At 41.2% G+C, this 15,732-nt stretch overlaps 1 protein-coding gene across 1 annotated transcript in view; it reads right to left on the bottom strand.

The window, feature by feature from the left end:
- Positions 1-69: 69 nt before the first annotated feature.
- The window catches only part of exoc4 (exocyst complex component 4), a 111,534-nt gene continuing 95,871 nt past the window's right edge, over positions 70-15,732 (bottom strand). Inside the window, exons 18-20 of the mRNA XM_037121209.1 lie at positions 14,896-15,074; positions 14,405-14,564; positions 70-2,225 (exon numbers count right to left, since the gene is read on the bottom strand). Of these exons, the coding sequence (XP_036977104.1) occupies positions 1,988-2,225; positions 14,405-14,564; positions 14,896-15,074 (577 nt within the window). The 3' untranslated portion in view covers positions 70-1,987. The remainder of the gene's footprint in view (positions 2,226-14,404; positions 14,565-14,895; positions 15,075-15,732) is intronic.

The raw sequence follows: 15,732 nt of genomic DNA, 5'->3' as shown, positions 1-15,732 counted from the left end.
CCCGAATGGAAAATATGACTGTTATGCAATCATCCAAGAAAGAAAGAAAAAAAAACACAAAACAAAACGGGAATTTGAAGGATTTATTTTTTCAGTCTATTAGTGTATGCGTTGACAAATCATGTGTGCTTTATTATGAGTAATTATCGAGCGTTTATAAGATGACACCCAACAACATCAGACAGAGGAATAATGAGGCTGTTTCAACGCGTTCAAGCCAGACATATTTTCATGTCAACTTCAAAACATTCATCTTTGAGACACAATCTAACAATGTGCAAAATAAAGGTCCACTGTAAAGAAAAAACATGAAATAAAAAAAAGCAGATGAGCTAAGGTTTGGCTCTAAGTAAAAACAGAAACTTTATTACATGTGACATATTTCATTCATCGACAAAAAGCATTCCAGAGTGTACCCAACATATAAGCCTTTGGGACTTCTATCGGTTATGTGTGCACAGTGTGATAATAGTTTAATAGTATCTGTGTTTCACGACACAGTCGGTTAACATTGTATTAAAGTTCCCCATGTATAACATTACAAAAGTAGCTCTGAAGTGAACAGCTGAATGAGCAGATTTTAGATTTTACACCAAGTGTACGTTTCAGAGTGGTAGGCGAGCCCCTCAGCAGCTCCGCGGTTGTTTTCCCATCGATCCCAGCCTATGTGTCATTATGATGGATTGCTCTGTGGGCTTCGGGGAGACCAGCGCTGGGCCCTCTGTATTGACAAGGTTCCCGCTCCCCCTCTCCTCCTCTCGTTAAGTACTTCTCTCCCAAATTAATGAACTAAAAAACACGGAGGGTTGCAGGGAGGGGAATGATTTGTGATTGCCCCTTGAGTTTATATGTTTAGTTCACTTTAAAAGAATCAGAATCTTGTATGACTGATGAAATGCACTCCCACACATATTCCTCAACACGCAAAGTCGTTCCACTTGACTTGAAATTTAATAGAAATAAACCTTGTTTCAGGGATGGATGAAACTGAAATCAGCGAAAATATCTTCATTATTCAGTCTCTTTTTTCAAATTTGTAAAAAAAAAAAAAAAAACTTAATAAACTCGCAACTCTCCACACTAGCCGCACGAGTTTACAGCACAAACTCTAAAGGAAAAGACAGATAAACAGATTTTTTACAGCCATAGATATGATACAATTCTCAGCAAGGGAAATCTTTCGGGACCAACCCAAATTGGCAGCAGGCGGGAGATGTGGCCTCATTCAGACAGTCTAATCTGGCATCTGTTATTGCAGACAGAATCAGTGGGCCCATGGGGCTGCCAGGAGAGGAGAGATAGAGGTGTAATTGAGAGCAGCAGTTTAGATCTAATAGGAAAATGAGATGAGATGGGGCCTAAGTTTGGGAGAGTGTCCAAGACAATCGCCTTTTATCTGGCACAGGAGTCATAGCAAGCATGGGGAGGAGGAGGGGGGGTGTCGGAGACAGAGTGCGAGTGCTGCATTTGTCGTGTCTTTTTAAAAAGCGCAAATTGACAATACAGGTTACCTTATGACATAGATACATGGAGAACTAGACTTGCAAAGTTTGCAGTTGTGTTAGCTGTCACCTCGCTTCCCAATTAGAGTGAGTCAGTGCGGCATATGCTTATATATATATATATATATATATATATATATACACACGGCCAGAGTTTGGAAGAAATCTGTGCCAAGTCTGTCGTGACTACAATGACTTTTATCACACCAGGCGAGATAAAGTGGAGACGACACACTCTCCATCGACGGATTTCACACATTATGATCTATGTCTAGAGTAAGCCTTTATTGCAGTGTTTTCTAACCCAATTCTCAAGTTTTTCCTCTGTCAGTCCTTACTCTCACATATATGACCCAATTATCCACTGCACATGCTCCTGCTAGACGGATCTGAAGGAGTGGAATCACAAAATGTGCAGGATAGATGATGGTGATTTCCAGGCAACTGACCCCCCACCCCCCCCCAAACCCTGTCCTGTTTTATCTTTACACCGTAGTGATCTTCTTGTCCTTGGTGGCCTGTTTGATGGCCGCCTGCTCGCAGATGATCTCCTTCAGCCGCTGCAGCCGGATGTTTTGGGTGCTCAGGTCCCCCACACCTGTCTGGCTGCGATGGAGCAAAGACAGGGCGTTGATGTACTCCAGCTCCGTGTAGCGGACACCCTGGTCCACCACCAGATTCAGCAGCTCATCTGCAGTGTTGTACAGCATCTCGTAGTACTGCCTGAATAGAGAGGTTTGAGGGAGGAAGTGAAAGGGAGGTCGACGGGAGGTTATGGTTGAGGAAAATGAGAAGAGAGAGGAAAAGAGTAAAGAAAAAGGGGGAAGCGAGGGAGAGGAAAAAAAACAGTTAATAACACTTTGTATTCCTCTGTTTTGCATTTATCCAGTGAAGAATCAAATGGAGCAACAACAACAAAGTGGAAAGCACAAAAGCCAAACAAACTGCTGTTGCTGTCAAGCCCAATTTCCTTAAAACGGACTTCACGGACCTCACCCTTGCCACCACCAAGAACCAAAGGTAGAGGTAAAACATTCACCGGCTACAAACTAGTGAGACCGCTTTAATGAAACACTTGAAACACTGTTGACAGGAAGGAAGGAAAAGTGTGTGGAATTAATAGCTCTTAAACCAAGACTTAATGCCACTACGGGCCATTTGGAAAAGATCACAGGGTACATACTGATATAGAAAAAGCACAAAGGGAGAGGTAAAAAAAAAAAAAAGTGTCGGGATGCAGGACAGGCCTTTTTTTCCCACTTTGGGGCAATACAGATCAAAACTTTGGAGAATATTTGTTTGGGTATTTGAGTGCGTGTGAGCATACATACGTATATCATATATCATCTACTCTCACGGGTCCCTAATGGGGTTCCAGGGGACCCTCGGCCAAAAGGGAATCATTTATTTCACTTTAATTCCTTCCAAATATGAAACACTGGTCATGGGGTTCATAAACTCTCTGTAATAAAACCCTGGTCTAAGTTGTGTAATTCATCACAGTGAAGATCAAGTCGTTTTTGTCAGTTTTACACAGTTTTTTTGTGGCAATTTAGTTAAGTTGCAGAAGTTATACTCAAAACAAGTAGGGGGCAGCACACCACCAGAGTAACTGCTAAGTGTTGCAAAACGCTTGAGCATTGTTTTAATGGGTCGACCATGACATAATTAAATAACTAAATAAGTAAGTGATTTAAAGCAGAATGGCTCGAATGGGTAATACCTTCCTTTTGCTCTGACGTGAGATTTAACAGCGTAGTTGTTTAGACGTACGACTAAAGCTACTCATTCCGCTAACATCCTGCTATGCCTCATGTCTAGACATGGCATTACTGACTCCCCTTGTAACAAGAGTATCAATTCATGTATAAGCAATTTATGTATTTTAATGAGCTTGTGACTCTGAATAGACTCCGAATGTTGGGCAGAAGAAGCTTCCCTTCCTAGCACAAATTGGCCACCATAGCCAAGGGCAGATGCCAGTTACTCAACAGCAGTGGCTCTTGCTGCTTATCAAGTACAGTCGTTGAGTAAAAAGAGATAATTGCAGCTCGGATATGGCTGAAGAAAGGCCTCAGAGGTGTTGGGTCCATCTGATTCCAAATCTTTCTTTGAGCAACAGTAGAGAAAAGTGTGATTTATGATTATGTCCATCAAAGCATCTCGAGGAAGAAGGTTAAGCTCTCAATTGTGCCAGAGGAAGATGAAAGTAAATGGATTCAAATCTTTAGTGATTTTTGATATGGCACCGTAAAAAGACTCTTGGGTAAGAAAAGATATTTTTATCTCATTTGTTGAGCTCCTCCACCCATCCAAGACCCATTCCCTTCTTGAGATGATCCTTTTCGGCACTAACGAGGCGTTAATGAGCGCTCAGGGAGCTTCTGTTCCAAGGTGTTTTATGTGCTGTCATTTTAGAGATTCTACAGTTAAAAAAAAAAGAAGAAAAAAAAAGATGAGGGGTACAATGAATGGGATGGTGATAGAGAGATGCAGGGAATAGGAAAAGAGTGATGACGGTAGAGATGAGTGACGAATGAGGGTGTATAATATCTGTTTTTTGGCCTTCCCCTTACAAGTAATGCCCTTGGCCAACGAAGCATTTGCATTCTGTCTTACTCTCCATCCTGCTCTCAATTTCTCTCCAAGGTCTTCTTCATTTTTCCATCTCTGAGCTCATTTCAAGAAAAAGCTCGTCAATATTGATGAAGGTCACACTGGTTCGCTCCTTAACTGGGGGCAAGTGAGAAGTGAGTGGGAAAAAGATGGATCCCACTTGTAGTTCCCTGAGCATATTTGTGTTTGTCTAAACACAGCAAAACACTCGCTCAAAAGCATTACCATTCAATTCCCAAGATCGAGCGATTACCTGCAAGCTTGAGGCAAATCACCTGGTTATTTGATCTAATGGGGAAAAACAAATATAAGAAAAAATAAGAAAAACATGAAGATTCCTTTTGTTGAGGGGGGACACTTTGAACAGAAGGCTTCCCTCCCTTTGTCCCAATGGGAAACAGCTTAGGAGAGGAAAGCAACTGTTGAACAGAGCAATAAACAGAGTAGAAACTGCACCTAGCTACCTGAAACTGATTCTAACGCTCTGAACGGGCATAATTTTCAGCGGAGTTGAAGTGTGTTTACAGTTTAGTTTGTTTCTTTTTGGTTCTGCAACTATTTCCTAAGCTATTACATTATTTGAGCTCTATGTTGTCTATTGGTGTGAATGAGAGTGTATCTCTTTGAGTGATAGATCAGCATTTTTGTTATAAGTTGGCATGAGCAATTAGTCAGTTGTCCTTTGGCTCATGAAAATCAAAATCTTGTGGAAGTCAGTGAATCCATTTGAAAGTTATCCACCTTGCTGTGATAGGCTGCTCAAATTGGCCATCTATCAGGCAATATAGTGGATTCAAACCCAATTTTCTAAATTTGAACAAGGAATCTTATAATGTTAATGATTAAAAAGGAGTTGGTTACCTCAATGAGAAGTTAGAGGTGTGCGGCCTATTGTCTATAGCTCTTTATCTAACAGCTTTCTTGTTCCATTACTCCATGGACTGTATAAAACTACTTAGTGACATATTTAAATTGATCCGCTGCCAATCCATGCCCAATGGACAGATTTTTGATGAATGATGGCGGTAAGTGCTAAGTCAACTCACGTTCAACCAGTTAAATGCTTTAAATGTGAACCTGTAGCTGTAGGAAGTGTTTACTTTGCATTAGCAGTAAATTAACACAGCGCTCCACAGAAAAGCTTGGCTATTACAGGTACAGGTCAAAAGCAATTACTGAGACATGCACACACCTTCATGTACGCACTTCATAGCAAATTTCAAAGCATGAACTGTGACCTCAGCCCTGCCAAACAGAGGGAGCTATATGGCTGCTGCTAAAAAGCTAGAACAAAATCTCTCCCTAGTTTTGGTTGTTTTTGTTGAATCTGTGTAGGCTGAAATGACTGACGAGTTTTAAGACTCTGCTCCCTCTTTCAATTAAGAAAACCCATCTGCTAGAATAGTTAGTTATGCACACAGTGGGAAATAAACAACAAACACCACTGCTAACAAACAGAAATTAAGACTGTGACCATTTTGACAGGCACCGAATTCTGTTTGGACGTTTTTCTCCTGTTAAATAAAATAAAAACAACCCACGATTTGCCTGATAAAATAGAAAAAGTAGCCTGAAAGCTTTGGAATCCATCTGTTGATGCAGCAGCCTGCAAGTGGAAATAAAAAAAAAAAACACCTCACCACTGCTATAAAACAGGGCTTAACTACAGTATAATAGCAAGTATAATTCACTTGGCAGCGGTGCATTCAGGACAAATCCCGCACAGGATTTGTTAAAGGCATTTCTACTGATGCTCACTTATAACTGATGACGGGCGACTAAATCCACAGTGCAGTTTCGTTCTGTAGCATCTCATATCAAAACAAGTCCACAGTTCGACAGCGTGCTAGACTGTCAGCTGGTTGTTAGTCTGTGTGTGTGTGTGTGTGTGTGTGTGTGTGTTTGTGTGCGTGCGTGTGTGTCTGAGTCGTGAGGACAGCTGGCAATCTGGCCTCTGCTCAGTACAAAGGGGAGGGGGCTGCTTCAGAGAGAGAAGAGTGTTTGTGTGTTACCGTGCGCGTGTGTGTCGATCTTCGTATGTGTCTGAGTGATGTATGTTAGTGTGCGCTGAAAACACTTTCAAACAGTTCATTACCCAAGCAGTTGGAAAGCCATTTGCCAAACAGGGTAAGGGCTGTTAATAAGATTAAAATCTCTTGGCGCCCCACCATCAAGAAAGAACCCCCAGTGACACACCTACGCTTACACACAAACACAAACACACACACCCACAAACGTTTCTTTTTCATTTGTTAAAGATAGAGCTAGTTAATGAAACCTGGAAAACCAAAGGAAATTGTTGCTTTGTTTGTTCTCTTTCTTAAAGTCTTTATTTATGGACCTCAGTTTCCATCTCTCAACACACACACACACACACACACACACACACACACACACACACACACACACACACACACACACACACACACACACACACACACACACACACAGCAATTTCCACCTGCCTCCACCACAGGTCCAATCTAAATGAGCAGAACTTTGTGTGTGTGCACGTAGCAACATGCCTCCATGGTGCACTTTCTATTAAATTTTAATTAGCCCCCCCCCCTCGTATACAAAGAATATTAAGTAGGCGCGTGAATGCAGCATAGGCCAGACAGATATGTATGTCAATGGCACTAGAGAGAGAGAATGAGGGAAAGAGGGACAGCGGGTGGGAAAAAGACAAAGACAGAGAAGAAAAAACAAGAATCAGCACAATTCATTCCCCCTCATTTCCAGCGTGTACAATATTAAGGCCATTACAGGCTGCTTCTGTCAGCGCGTTTGGAACAACACATTAGTTAGTGCGGGAGAGATGAGGTGAGGAAGGAGGAGGAGGAGCAGGAAGGTTGAGAGACCCTGTGGATGATCCGCTCCATCAGCTGGAACCAAGACCTGTTGCTGCAGTAACAGATGCCGGGGATACTGACACCACCAACAAGGCTCTGTTGCAGGACACTGTTTTTTTTAAAAAAAAGCATCTTTTTCTCTCTGTTTTGGCTCCCTACCCACATTAAATTGATGTTTTTGGCATCCAAAAACAGTATTTTTCTTAAATGGTCCCCAAAGTCAATACTTTCCAAAAACCCTGGCTTCCTATTTTAGTGATGAAACAGTTTTTCCTATAAATTATTTTTAAGCCTGGTTAGGGCAAATTTGGCAGTAAAGTCAAGACTTCAAACTTTTCCTCACCATCAATATGCTCACTTCACACCTATCAAATTAATTGCAAACTTTTTCATACTTGATTAATAAGTTTGAGCAAAAAAAGTAAGTAATCTCTGATTCCAGCTTGTTAAATGTCAATATTTTCAGTTTTCTTTCAACATTTTTGGGTTGTAGTCCAAAAAAAAAGAGATCTGAGGACGTCATCTTGAACTTTGCGAGCCGCCAATTTACATTTTTGCCATTTAAATACACTTTATGGACCAAATAACTAATCAAAATTGACTTGAGATAAATCAAGGAAGTAATAATCATAATTTTCAGCCTTATCGGCTTCTCCTCTCCATGTTACATGGTAAGCCACGCAGCTTTCAATGCACAGTCCAATTTACTTCTTTCACATTTATGTCAACTCTGTTTACAGAGAGAAATCTTCTCATTGTCGCTCTGACAGTCATTATTTTTGACCTCTTGTGTGCCTGGAAAACTTGTGTTCACAGAAAGCCTGTGTCAGTTTAATTAAATCCAATTTAAAATACTTTATTTGTCCCCGGGGGGGCAATTAAGGGCACGTGGAGCAGTTGTTTACAGACACAAACATGTCAGCATGTTAAGTACAAAAGTCAACACGTTAGTTGCACAGACACAAATATGTCATCATATTAGTTACACAGACACAAAACAAGTCACACAGAATAAAAAAGACTAAATAAGATATTTACAGTATTTACATGAGCTGCAAATTAGCATTGGGGAAGGTTGGGTTGTGCATAACCAATGCAAGCTGCGGCAAAATTGCATATCTACTAGGGTTTCTACTATGGTGATTAAGAAGTTAATTCTTCTGTTTTGATATGCTTGAAAACTGACGATGAAAATGAAGTTAATGTGAATGCCACCTTATTTTTTAGGAGATGAAAAGTTGCTATGATTTTAGAGTTAGTAAAATGGGAAAAAAATCTTGCAGCACTTGATGACACTAGAGTTTTGTCTGGTGTGGACGAGTGAAAGAAGCAAGTCCACTAATTGTGCAAATCCCAAATCTTAGTTGATGAAGTCTTTGCATCCATCGACAATTTTCAATCTACCTCAAAAAGTCTCTCTCTCTCCCCTGGCCTCTCTCTGTCTCTCTCTAACTCTAAGGCAGTGCAATTGTCTCTCCTCTGGTAATGAGGAAAGGTCTGCAGAGACACTGAGACTAAAGCTTCATCAGCAAAGACCAGTCCCATCACGCACAGCACACACACATAGACACACTCTCACTGGCTTCATCAGCAAAGTCCAGCGTCATCACAAACACGTGCAGACAGCACAGATAGACAGGCTTCATCAGCAAAGACCAGTGTCATCATACTGCATTTTGCGCATGCACGAACAGAAAACAGGAGCAGAGGAAGGGAGGGGCAGGAGGAAGGGGGGGGATAACAATTCAGCAGAGGCGGTGCAGGTGGTTGGACGGCAGCGAAAAAGAGAGTGAGAGAAAAATGAAGCAAAGGGGACTGAGAGAGGAGGAAGAGAGAGATAAAGAGAGAGACACAAGGTGACAGGAAGGGAGGCAGAAGCCGAGCGAAGTGACAGTGTACCGAAGCCAGGCCTAAATACAAACAGTTTTATCTGTTGACACCCACTACCTCCTGACACGGCCGTCAACTGTACTTATTACCACATTCTCTGTAGACACACCAGCCTGTCACCTCGACACACACACACACACACACACACACACACACACACACACACACACACACACACACACACACAGACAGGGGTTCAGATACACACACAAAACCAAAGACAGTATATTTGCGATGCGCAGAGAAGGAACCTTAGAGGCACGTCGAGGCTGGGGCGGTTCACTTCGGGACTACACAGGGCTGTTGTACAATTCACACATGTAAACCTACACACGTTGGTAATTTCTAGTAGCAGACAGGTGGGTGCGATGGGCTGAACTCTGGGGCATCTCCACATTGAGCCTGTCAGACTGGTGTTTAGCCTAGCTACAGGCTAAGGGGCTCCGAGTTAGCTTGGGATGTTATGACAGCCCCCACAACCTGCCTACACGGGTCACTGGGCAGCTCAGAGCTCCACGGTGTGTATTTGTGGTCGTGAGTAGGTGTTTGTCTGGAAAACACACTTTGGAATGCGTCAGCACCAGACATAGAAGATATTTACACATCCAAACATTTGTTTACATTTAGACTTTGTGTAGGATGCGAAGCATCCGTGGTGTGTGGTACCTGTGCTTTCAGAAGCTTTGTCTACACATGTGCTGCAGTAAAACACAAAACATAACAATAGTGTTTTGGAAAACCAAGGGAGATGGTTCAAGTCGCACTTCAGCCAGTCACCAGAGCGGAAACTATCAGTCCATCAAGAGGACGTGTAGCATCAGGACATAATAGAACATAATAGAACTTGATAACAGGAAAAAGACAAACACAAAAGTTGCAGAGACTTGCATCACAAAAAAAACAAACACACAGTTTTTCATGGTTTCATGGCTGGGCAGCAAACAATACGTGCTGAGATTCTAATTGCAGCGAAGACTAATTACGCTAGATCTGTATTTATTTAAGGTTATTAAATCTTCTGCCAGACCAAAATTTCTCAATAGGCCGGAATGGACTGTTGCCAGGCAACACAAAGTTTTGTTGATGCGTTTTCTTGGCAACTATGTGGCATCTGGGCTTTTCAAAATAAAAGCAGCCCCTTTATCTCATCACTGCATCTGTCAAGAAAACCAGAAAATAGCATAAATAGATGAAGAGAATGAGAGAGAGAGGGAGGTGGACATGTAGGACAATGAGGGGAGATCAATGCAGTGACATGGTTGAAGGTGCAATCAATGCAGAGACACACATGCATGCACACAGTACACACAGATGTGACATTGCAGTGACACACAGTTCTGCAGAACAGGCACGAGCTGCTGAACCGTTTCTGAGCAGATGGTCTGTGTGTGTCAGTGCTGAGTGCTGTGTGTACGCGCGTGTGTGTATGTTTGACCTTGACCCACGAGCTGATATCGCTGCCAAACTTCTGACTGAGAGACAAGAGACCGCCATAGGACCTTGCCATACCAACGCAGACACTCACACGCACATAAATGAGTACTCACACCCTCTGCATTGACATACTGTAGGTGTTATACAGTCTATAAACATGGAGTCATCCACAGGGTGGCACTGTTTCCCCATCCTTCTTCACAATCTGGGAGGGAGAGGGTTGAGTGAGTGTGAGAGTGTGTGTGAGAGTGTGTGTGTGTGTGTGTGTGTGTGTGTGTGTGTGTGTGTGTGTGTGTGTGTGCATGCGCGTGTGTCTTCATGAGTTCTGCAGTGCTGGTTACCGGGCCTCTCCTTAGTTTTAACTCAGATCAATGGTTATTACTGTGCCCTTGTCCAGGTCTTTCTCGCCTCTCCCTTTCCCACACAGGCACTCAGAGGCAAAATACAGCCAAAACACACTCACAAGCACACACACACACACACACACACACACACACACACACACACACATTGGCAAGCATCTGCAGCCTTCCACAAAAGCCAGCTTCCTGCTGCGATTACTTCCTTTCCTCATTTTGCTCTTGTTTCTCCATAGGTGGTAATAAAAGAATGAAGAATATTCTGTTCTTAGTGTCTCTTCATTGGACTGTTTTTATTTTCTACTTATAATTCTGCCTGGCCAATGTTAGTCTTCTCAACATCTTAACAACAAAACTGTTTCAAAATGTTTGGCAAACATTTTGTGTGTGTAAGCAACTCAAAAAACATTAATCATGTGGAGTCTATCCTTCAAAATCTATGACATGTATAGGATTTATCTGCTCTGCCAATCTGGGTTATTTTTCTATTACATATTCTCGGAAACATAAGAGAAGATGTCCGCCATGGGTTTGTGTACGACCATTTTGAAGCCTCGAGTCTGACATCATGGCAGTCACAATCTTGGTTTACTGGAGCCAGAAGTGACTGTATTTGAACAGGAAGGTGGAGCTGATGAGGTTATTCTGATTGGGAGCGAGAACCTGAGGACACTTGTCACTTGTCAATCACAAAGTAGCCACGCCCTCAAGCCTGCCAAGGTTTATCATCTATTTGACTCTGAATGGGACCATAATTTACAAAATGAAAATCACCCTGTATTGAAGAAGACTTGAAACTACTGATTGAGACCATGAACATATCAGGACACTGCTTACTGATGGAATAAATCAAGTGAGAAACACGTTTTTTGCCCACATACAATCTGACTTCCCTTTGAAACCAGTGGAGTTGCCCCCCTGCTGGATATTGGAAAAACTGCAGCTTCAAGACTTCAGTTACAGATGCAGAAACGACATCCATATTTTATACAGTAAATGGCTTTTTCACTTCATTAAAAAGACATGATCTGTCGGAGGGGCTGAATCACTTACATAATATTTCTTCTAGATCATTTCCTTTTTACAATGCTCCATTTAATAAGCTCATGTAACTTCAGCCAGAAAGATTATATCAGATTTGAACATCAGATTTTAGAAAGTTTTACAGGACAATGCACATGCTGTGTACAGTCTGCTATGTATGTTATGGTTAAACCATGTTACAAGTGTTAATATAGTAGAGTCTACTGAAAAGGAAGCCTAGGCGTATAATTTGTGGCTTTTTGGTAACCCTAAAATGTAGAATTTAACTGGATTTGTATCAGCATATTTTCTAATATGGTCATCTCAGCTTACAGGTGTGAGCTGCATAGCACACCTTATGAATATTCATGTCCTAAACATAAATATGGTGATTTCAAAATGCTGATTGGCTTAGCTGAGTTCGTGCGCATGGATGAGAGCGAGGGCTACATATTACATGTGCGCATGAGGTTGCTTGCATGTGTGTGCTCGCAAGAGTTGGTGTGTCTCGGAGCCGGAGGCCGGCCAATCCGAAAAGCCATGAATTTGTAAACAATGTGCTCTGCAATTCCCAATCAACACCTCCACACCGCCCACGCCTCGTAATCAGTGAGAGCGGCAGAAAGAGAGAAAAGACACAAGAGCCATCACTGGCATTTCTCCATAATCAAAGTTGACAGAGGGTAGAAATAACATACTAATCAATGGTCCTCTACATTCAGTACAGTTCAGGTCATTTCAGTTTACTTGTTTTTTTGGGGGGTTTTTGTCCTGAAGGGAAAACTTGGCTTGCAACACTGGCGTACTGTATTACACATGTCCAAACACAGCACATAGACCACTGTCAAACAAATAACACCCTCGAAAAAGATCTAAGATCTAAGAGCTGTGAAAAGAAGCTAATTAACCCAACATGGCAGAAATGGGAAAACACATTTTATGACAACAAATATTAAAAGTGAAAAGGTTAACAGAAGTGTGTTAACAGATAGTTGACATGTTGCCAAGAGAACCTGAATGTTGGCTTTTCAGCAGGTCTTTACATCAAAATGTCCGACAATGTAAGGAGCATGTCAAAAAGCTTGTGATTTTGGAACAATATCAAATGATAAATTATATATTTGTCTCCAAAAGCACTTCAAAAATGCTAGGGCTGGGGAACAAACACGAATATCTCAATAATCTCTACCCAATATCTTGATACTAAAACAATATCGTGGGGATGACTATTGGCACTTTCACAAAATATTACCACAATTCAAGTCTTCCTTTTGCTTTTAAGAAAGGAAAGACTGATACACATCGACAGCTGAAAACAACATGGTACTATTTGAAAAGCAACTTTCCGCCTCATTTTGTTCCCTTTCTCTCTGCCTGTACCCTTCTCGCTTTCATCTCTCACTTTACTGTACTCCATCTTCTATCCATGCCCTCTTCTCTAAGTCAATTCAATACCTTTTCCCGTGTAAGACATCATTTCTATAACTTCCTTTCACTAAGTTTTTTTTTTCTTTCCAATTTTCCTCCCCCTAAGCCTTCCCTTCCTTCTCCATCACCCCTGCTCTCACACATTCTCTCCTGTCAAGGACACAAGCCTCTGAAAGAGAAAAAAAAAAAAACATCACATGAATACTATGAATCATGCTTCTTCTCCCTTTCTGTTCTCCTGTTCCCTCCCTCTTTTTCACAAAGATATCTGTGCGCTGATTTCCCCCATGCCTGTCAGGGCTGGACAGCACTGGGCACCAGCAGGTAGACTCACAAAATCTAAACGTATGAATAAGAAATAAACACCAACAACTGCGCGCGCACACACACACACACAGGCACACAGTGTGGTTGACAATCTGTTTGACCATCTGTCTGCCTCTTGCATCAACATAGTTGCTGTCTGAACTTGAAGACACTGTGCACGCCTGGACCAATACATCAACTGATTAAACTGAAAAACTTATCATCAGCCAGTAAGTGTTATTCAAATTTTTATTTGATGCAGGATTTAGAAATATTACACAGATGATCCTCCTTTGGTTCCAACACATGAATATGTTTTAATTTTAATAGGAGATTATTATTATGAAGAAAATGGCCTGAGGATTTTAGAGACGGGGCTCTACAGATACCAGACATTTAAATGTAATGCGTTTTTAAAGATGTTTCAAGATACTTTTTAACCAAATTTAAGACAGATTTTAAGAAAAAAAAATCAGAGCAGACTGGGTATTTGGGATGCGGAGCTTTAAAGAGACAGGAACTAAAACAAAGCATTTCAGACAGAGGGGGAATACAGAGCTGCAGCACTGGGCAGTGTGCGAAAACTGATGTGTTTTCTGAGCACTAATGCATGTGAACCTATTCTAGTAGTAACATAAAAAAAATTGATGAACATGACAATGAGTGTAATATGTCTCCTTTAATCTACATCTTGCCATCAGGTAAGTGAGGTTTTGGAAAAGGAGAGCTTCACTCACTTTGACGAAAATAAATTAAAGGATGGATGAACGAAGTTAAATAATATGTCTATATCTTAAAATTGAATTCAAGGCATTTAAAGGCTTTTTAAGGACCCGCAGATGCCCTGCAGCTAGTTAGTCCAAGCTTAAGAGCCTTAACAAACCTAAACTGGTGAATATACAAGTAAATGGTTTCTAGTTGAACTCAGAAAAACAGCTCCAGGTGAACTTCAAAAACATACCTACTATATGTACACATGTGACAAGATTCTTACCTGGCAAAGTCGAGATCAGCCTCCCTAGACATGGTGATGTTGGTGAGGTTCTGTTGTAGGACAAAGATGTTCCTGCACATCTTCTTAATACCAGACTCACTGATCCTTTTAAAGTACTGAGCCCCGTTGATCAGAATACAGGAAATCAGATGGCCAAGCCCTAGTGAGAGGGAAGATCAGAATCAGAATCAGTATTCCTTTACTGTCCCACAAACTGGGAATTTTGTTTGCTACAGCAGCTGAAGGACAGAATATTACAAAAAAGACAATAATGATAGTAAAAACAAACAATATATTTATAAAGGTAAGAAACAGAATAGACTTGTATATATACATATAAACATGATATTGCACAAAGTCAACATGTAATTATATACAGTGTGGCAGTGATTTTTTTTTTTTTTTATGAATGATGATAATGGTCATCTAATCAATGCAGAGCAGAATTAACAGAGAGAAGGGCCATAGATGAAGAGAGGCTCCGTGCTGACCTTCAAAGATGTACTGGAATTTGTGCTGCTGCAGGGCTGCCCCCATGGCCTCCTCGATGGCTGAGACGTCCTTGTTTAGTTTCACCACCAGCGGGTCATAGTCCATGCTCTCCACATTAGCCACAATGGCATAATTGCCTTGCTTAGTGAGGGGGATCAGGTAATGGAAACAATGCACCCTGGGATTGAGACATGTGATGATGGTAAAGTTGAGGGAAGGAAAAGAGAAACAGGAAAATTAGATGTTGAAGAACATTTATTTCATTAAACCTGAAGTTCACTGGTGATATTCTGACAATGACCTGTGGGGAGGTTCAAAACATTACAGGGAAAGAGACGGAAAGAAAAAGAAAGGAGATAAGTATGAGGTGGATAACTCTCTGTCTTTACAGTAGAACAGAATAAGAAGTGGGCACTAAGTGCTTTCACTTCTCAAGCCCTTCTATGTTTAGAGTACTTATAATTTATCCACCTATTCAGCTATCAATACATAGACAGTATTCAAGCCAGGAAATCTGATTAGTTAAGGTCAAACTGGAGAGCACAATGGTGAATATAGCGGTAAAACTATTAAAAGGTACAATAAGACTTAAAAGTATTGAAATACAACAGCCTGAGGATTTCTGTGAGTCACATTCATACTGACAGTCCTTTATTTTGTCTATGAAAGCATTTCATTTCATTTTGACGATGTATACCAGAGAAGCTCATTTTCATATCTTAATGCCTAAAATGATGAACATAGGATGTTGCAGAATCCATTTTATCTAGATTTCTTTTTAATGAAGATGTGGCACAAACAACAGTAAGCAGCTCTGGTGGATTGTTGGTAAAGAC

Source organism: Acanthopagrus latus, chromosome 14 (genome assembly GCF_904848185.1).
Source record: "Acanthopagrus latus isolate v.2019 chromosome 14, fAcaLat1.1, whole genome shotgun sequence".
Lineage (NCBI taxonomy): Eukaryota > Metazoa > Chordata > Actinopteri > Spariformes > Sparidae > Acanthopagrus > Acanthopagrus latus.
This window is presented reverse-complemented; position numbering and strand designations above follow the sequence as displayed.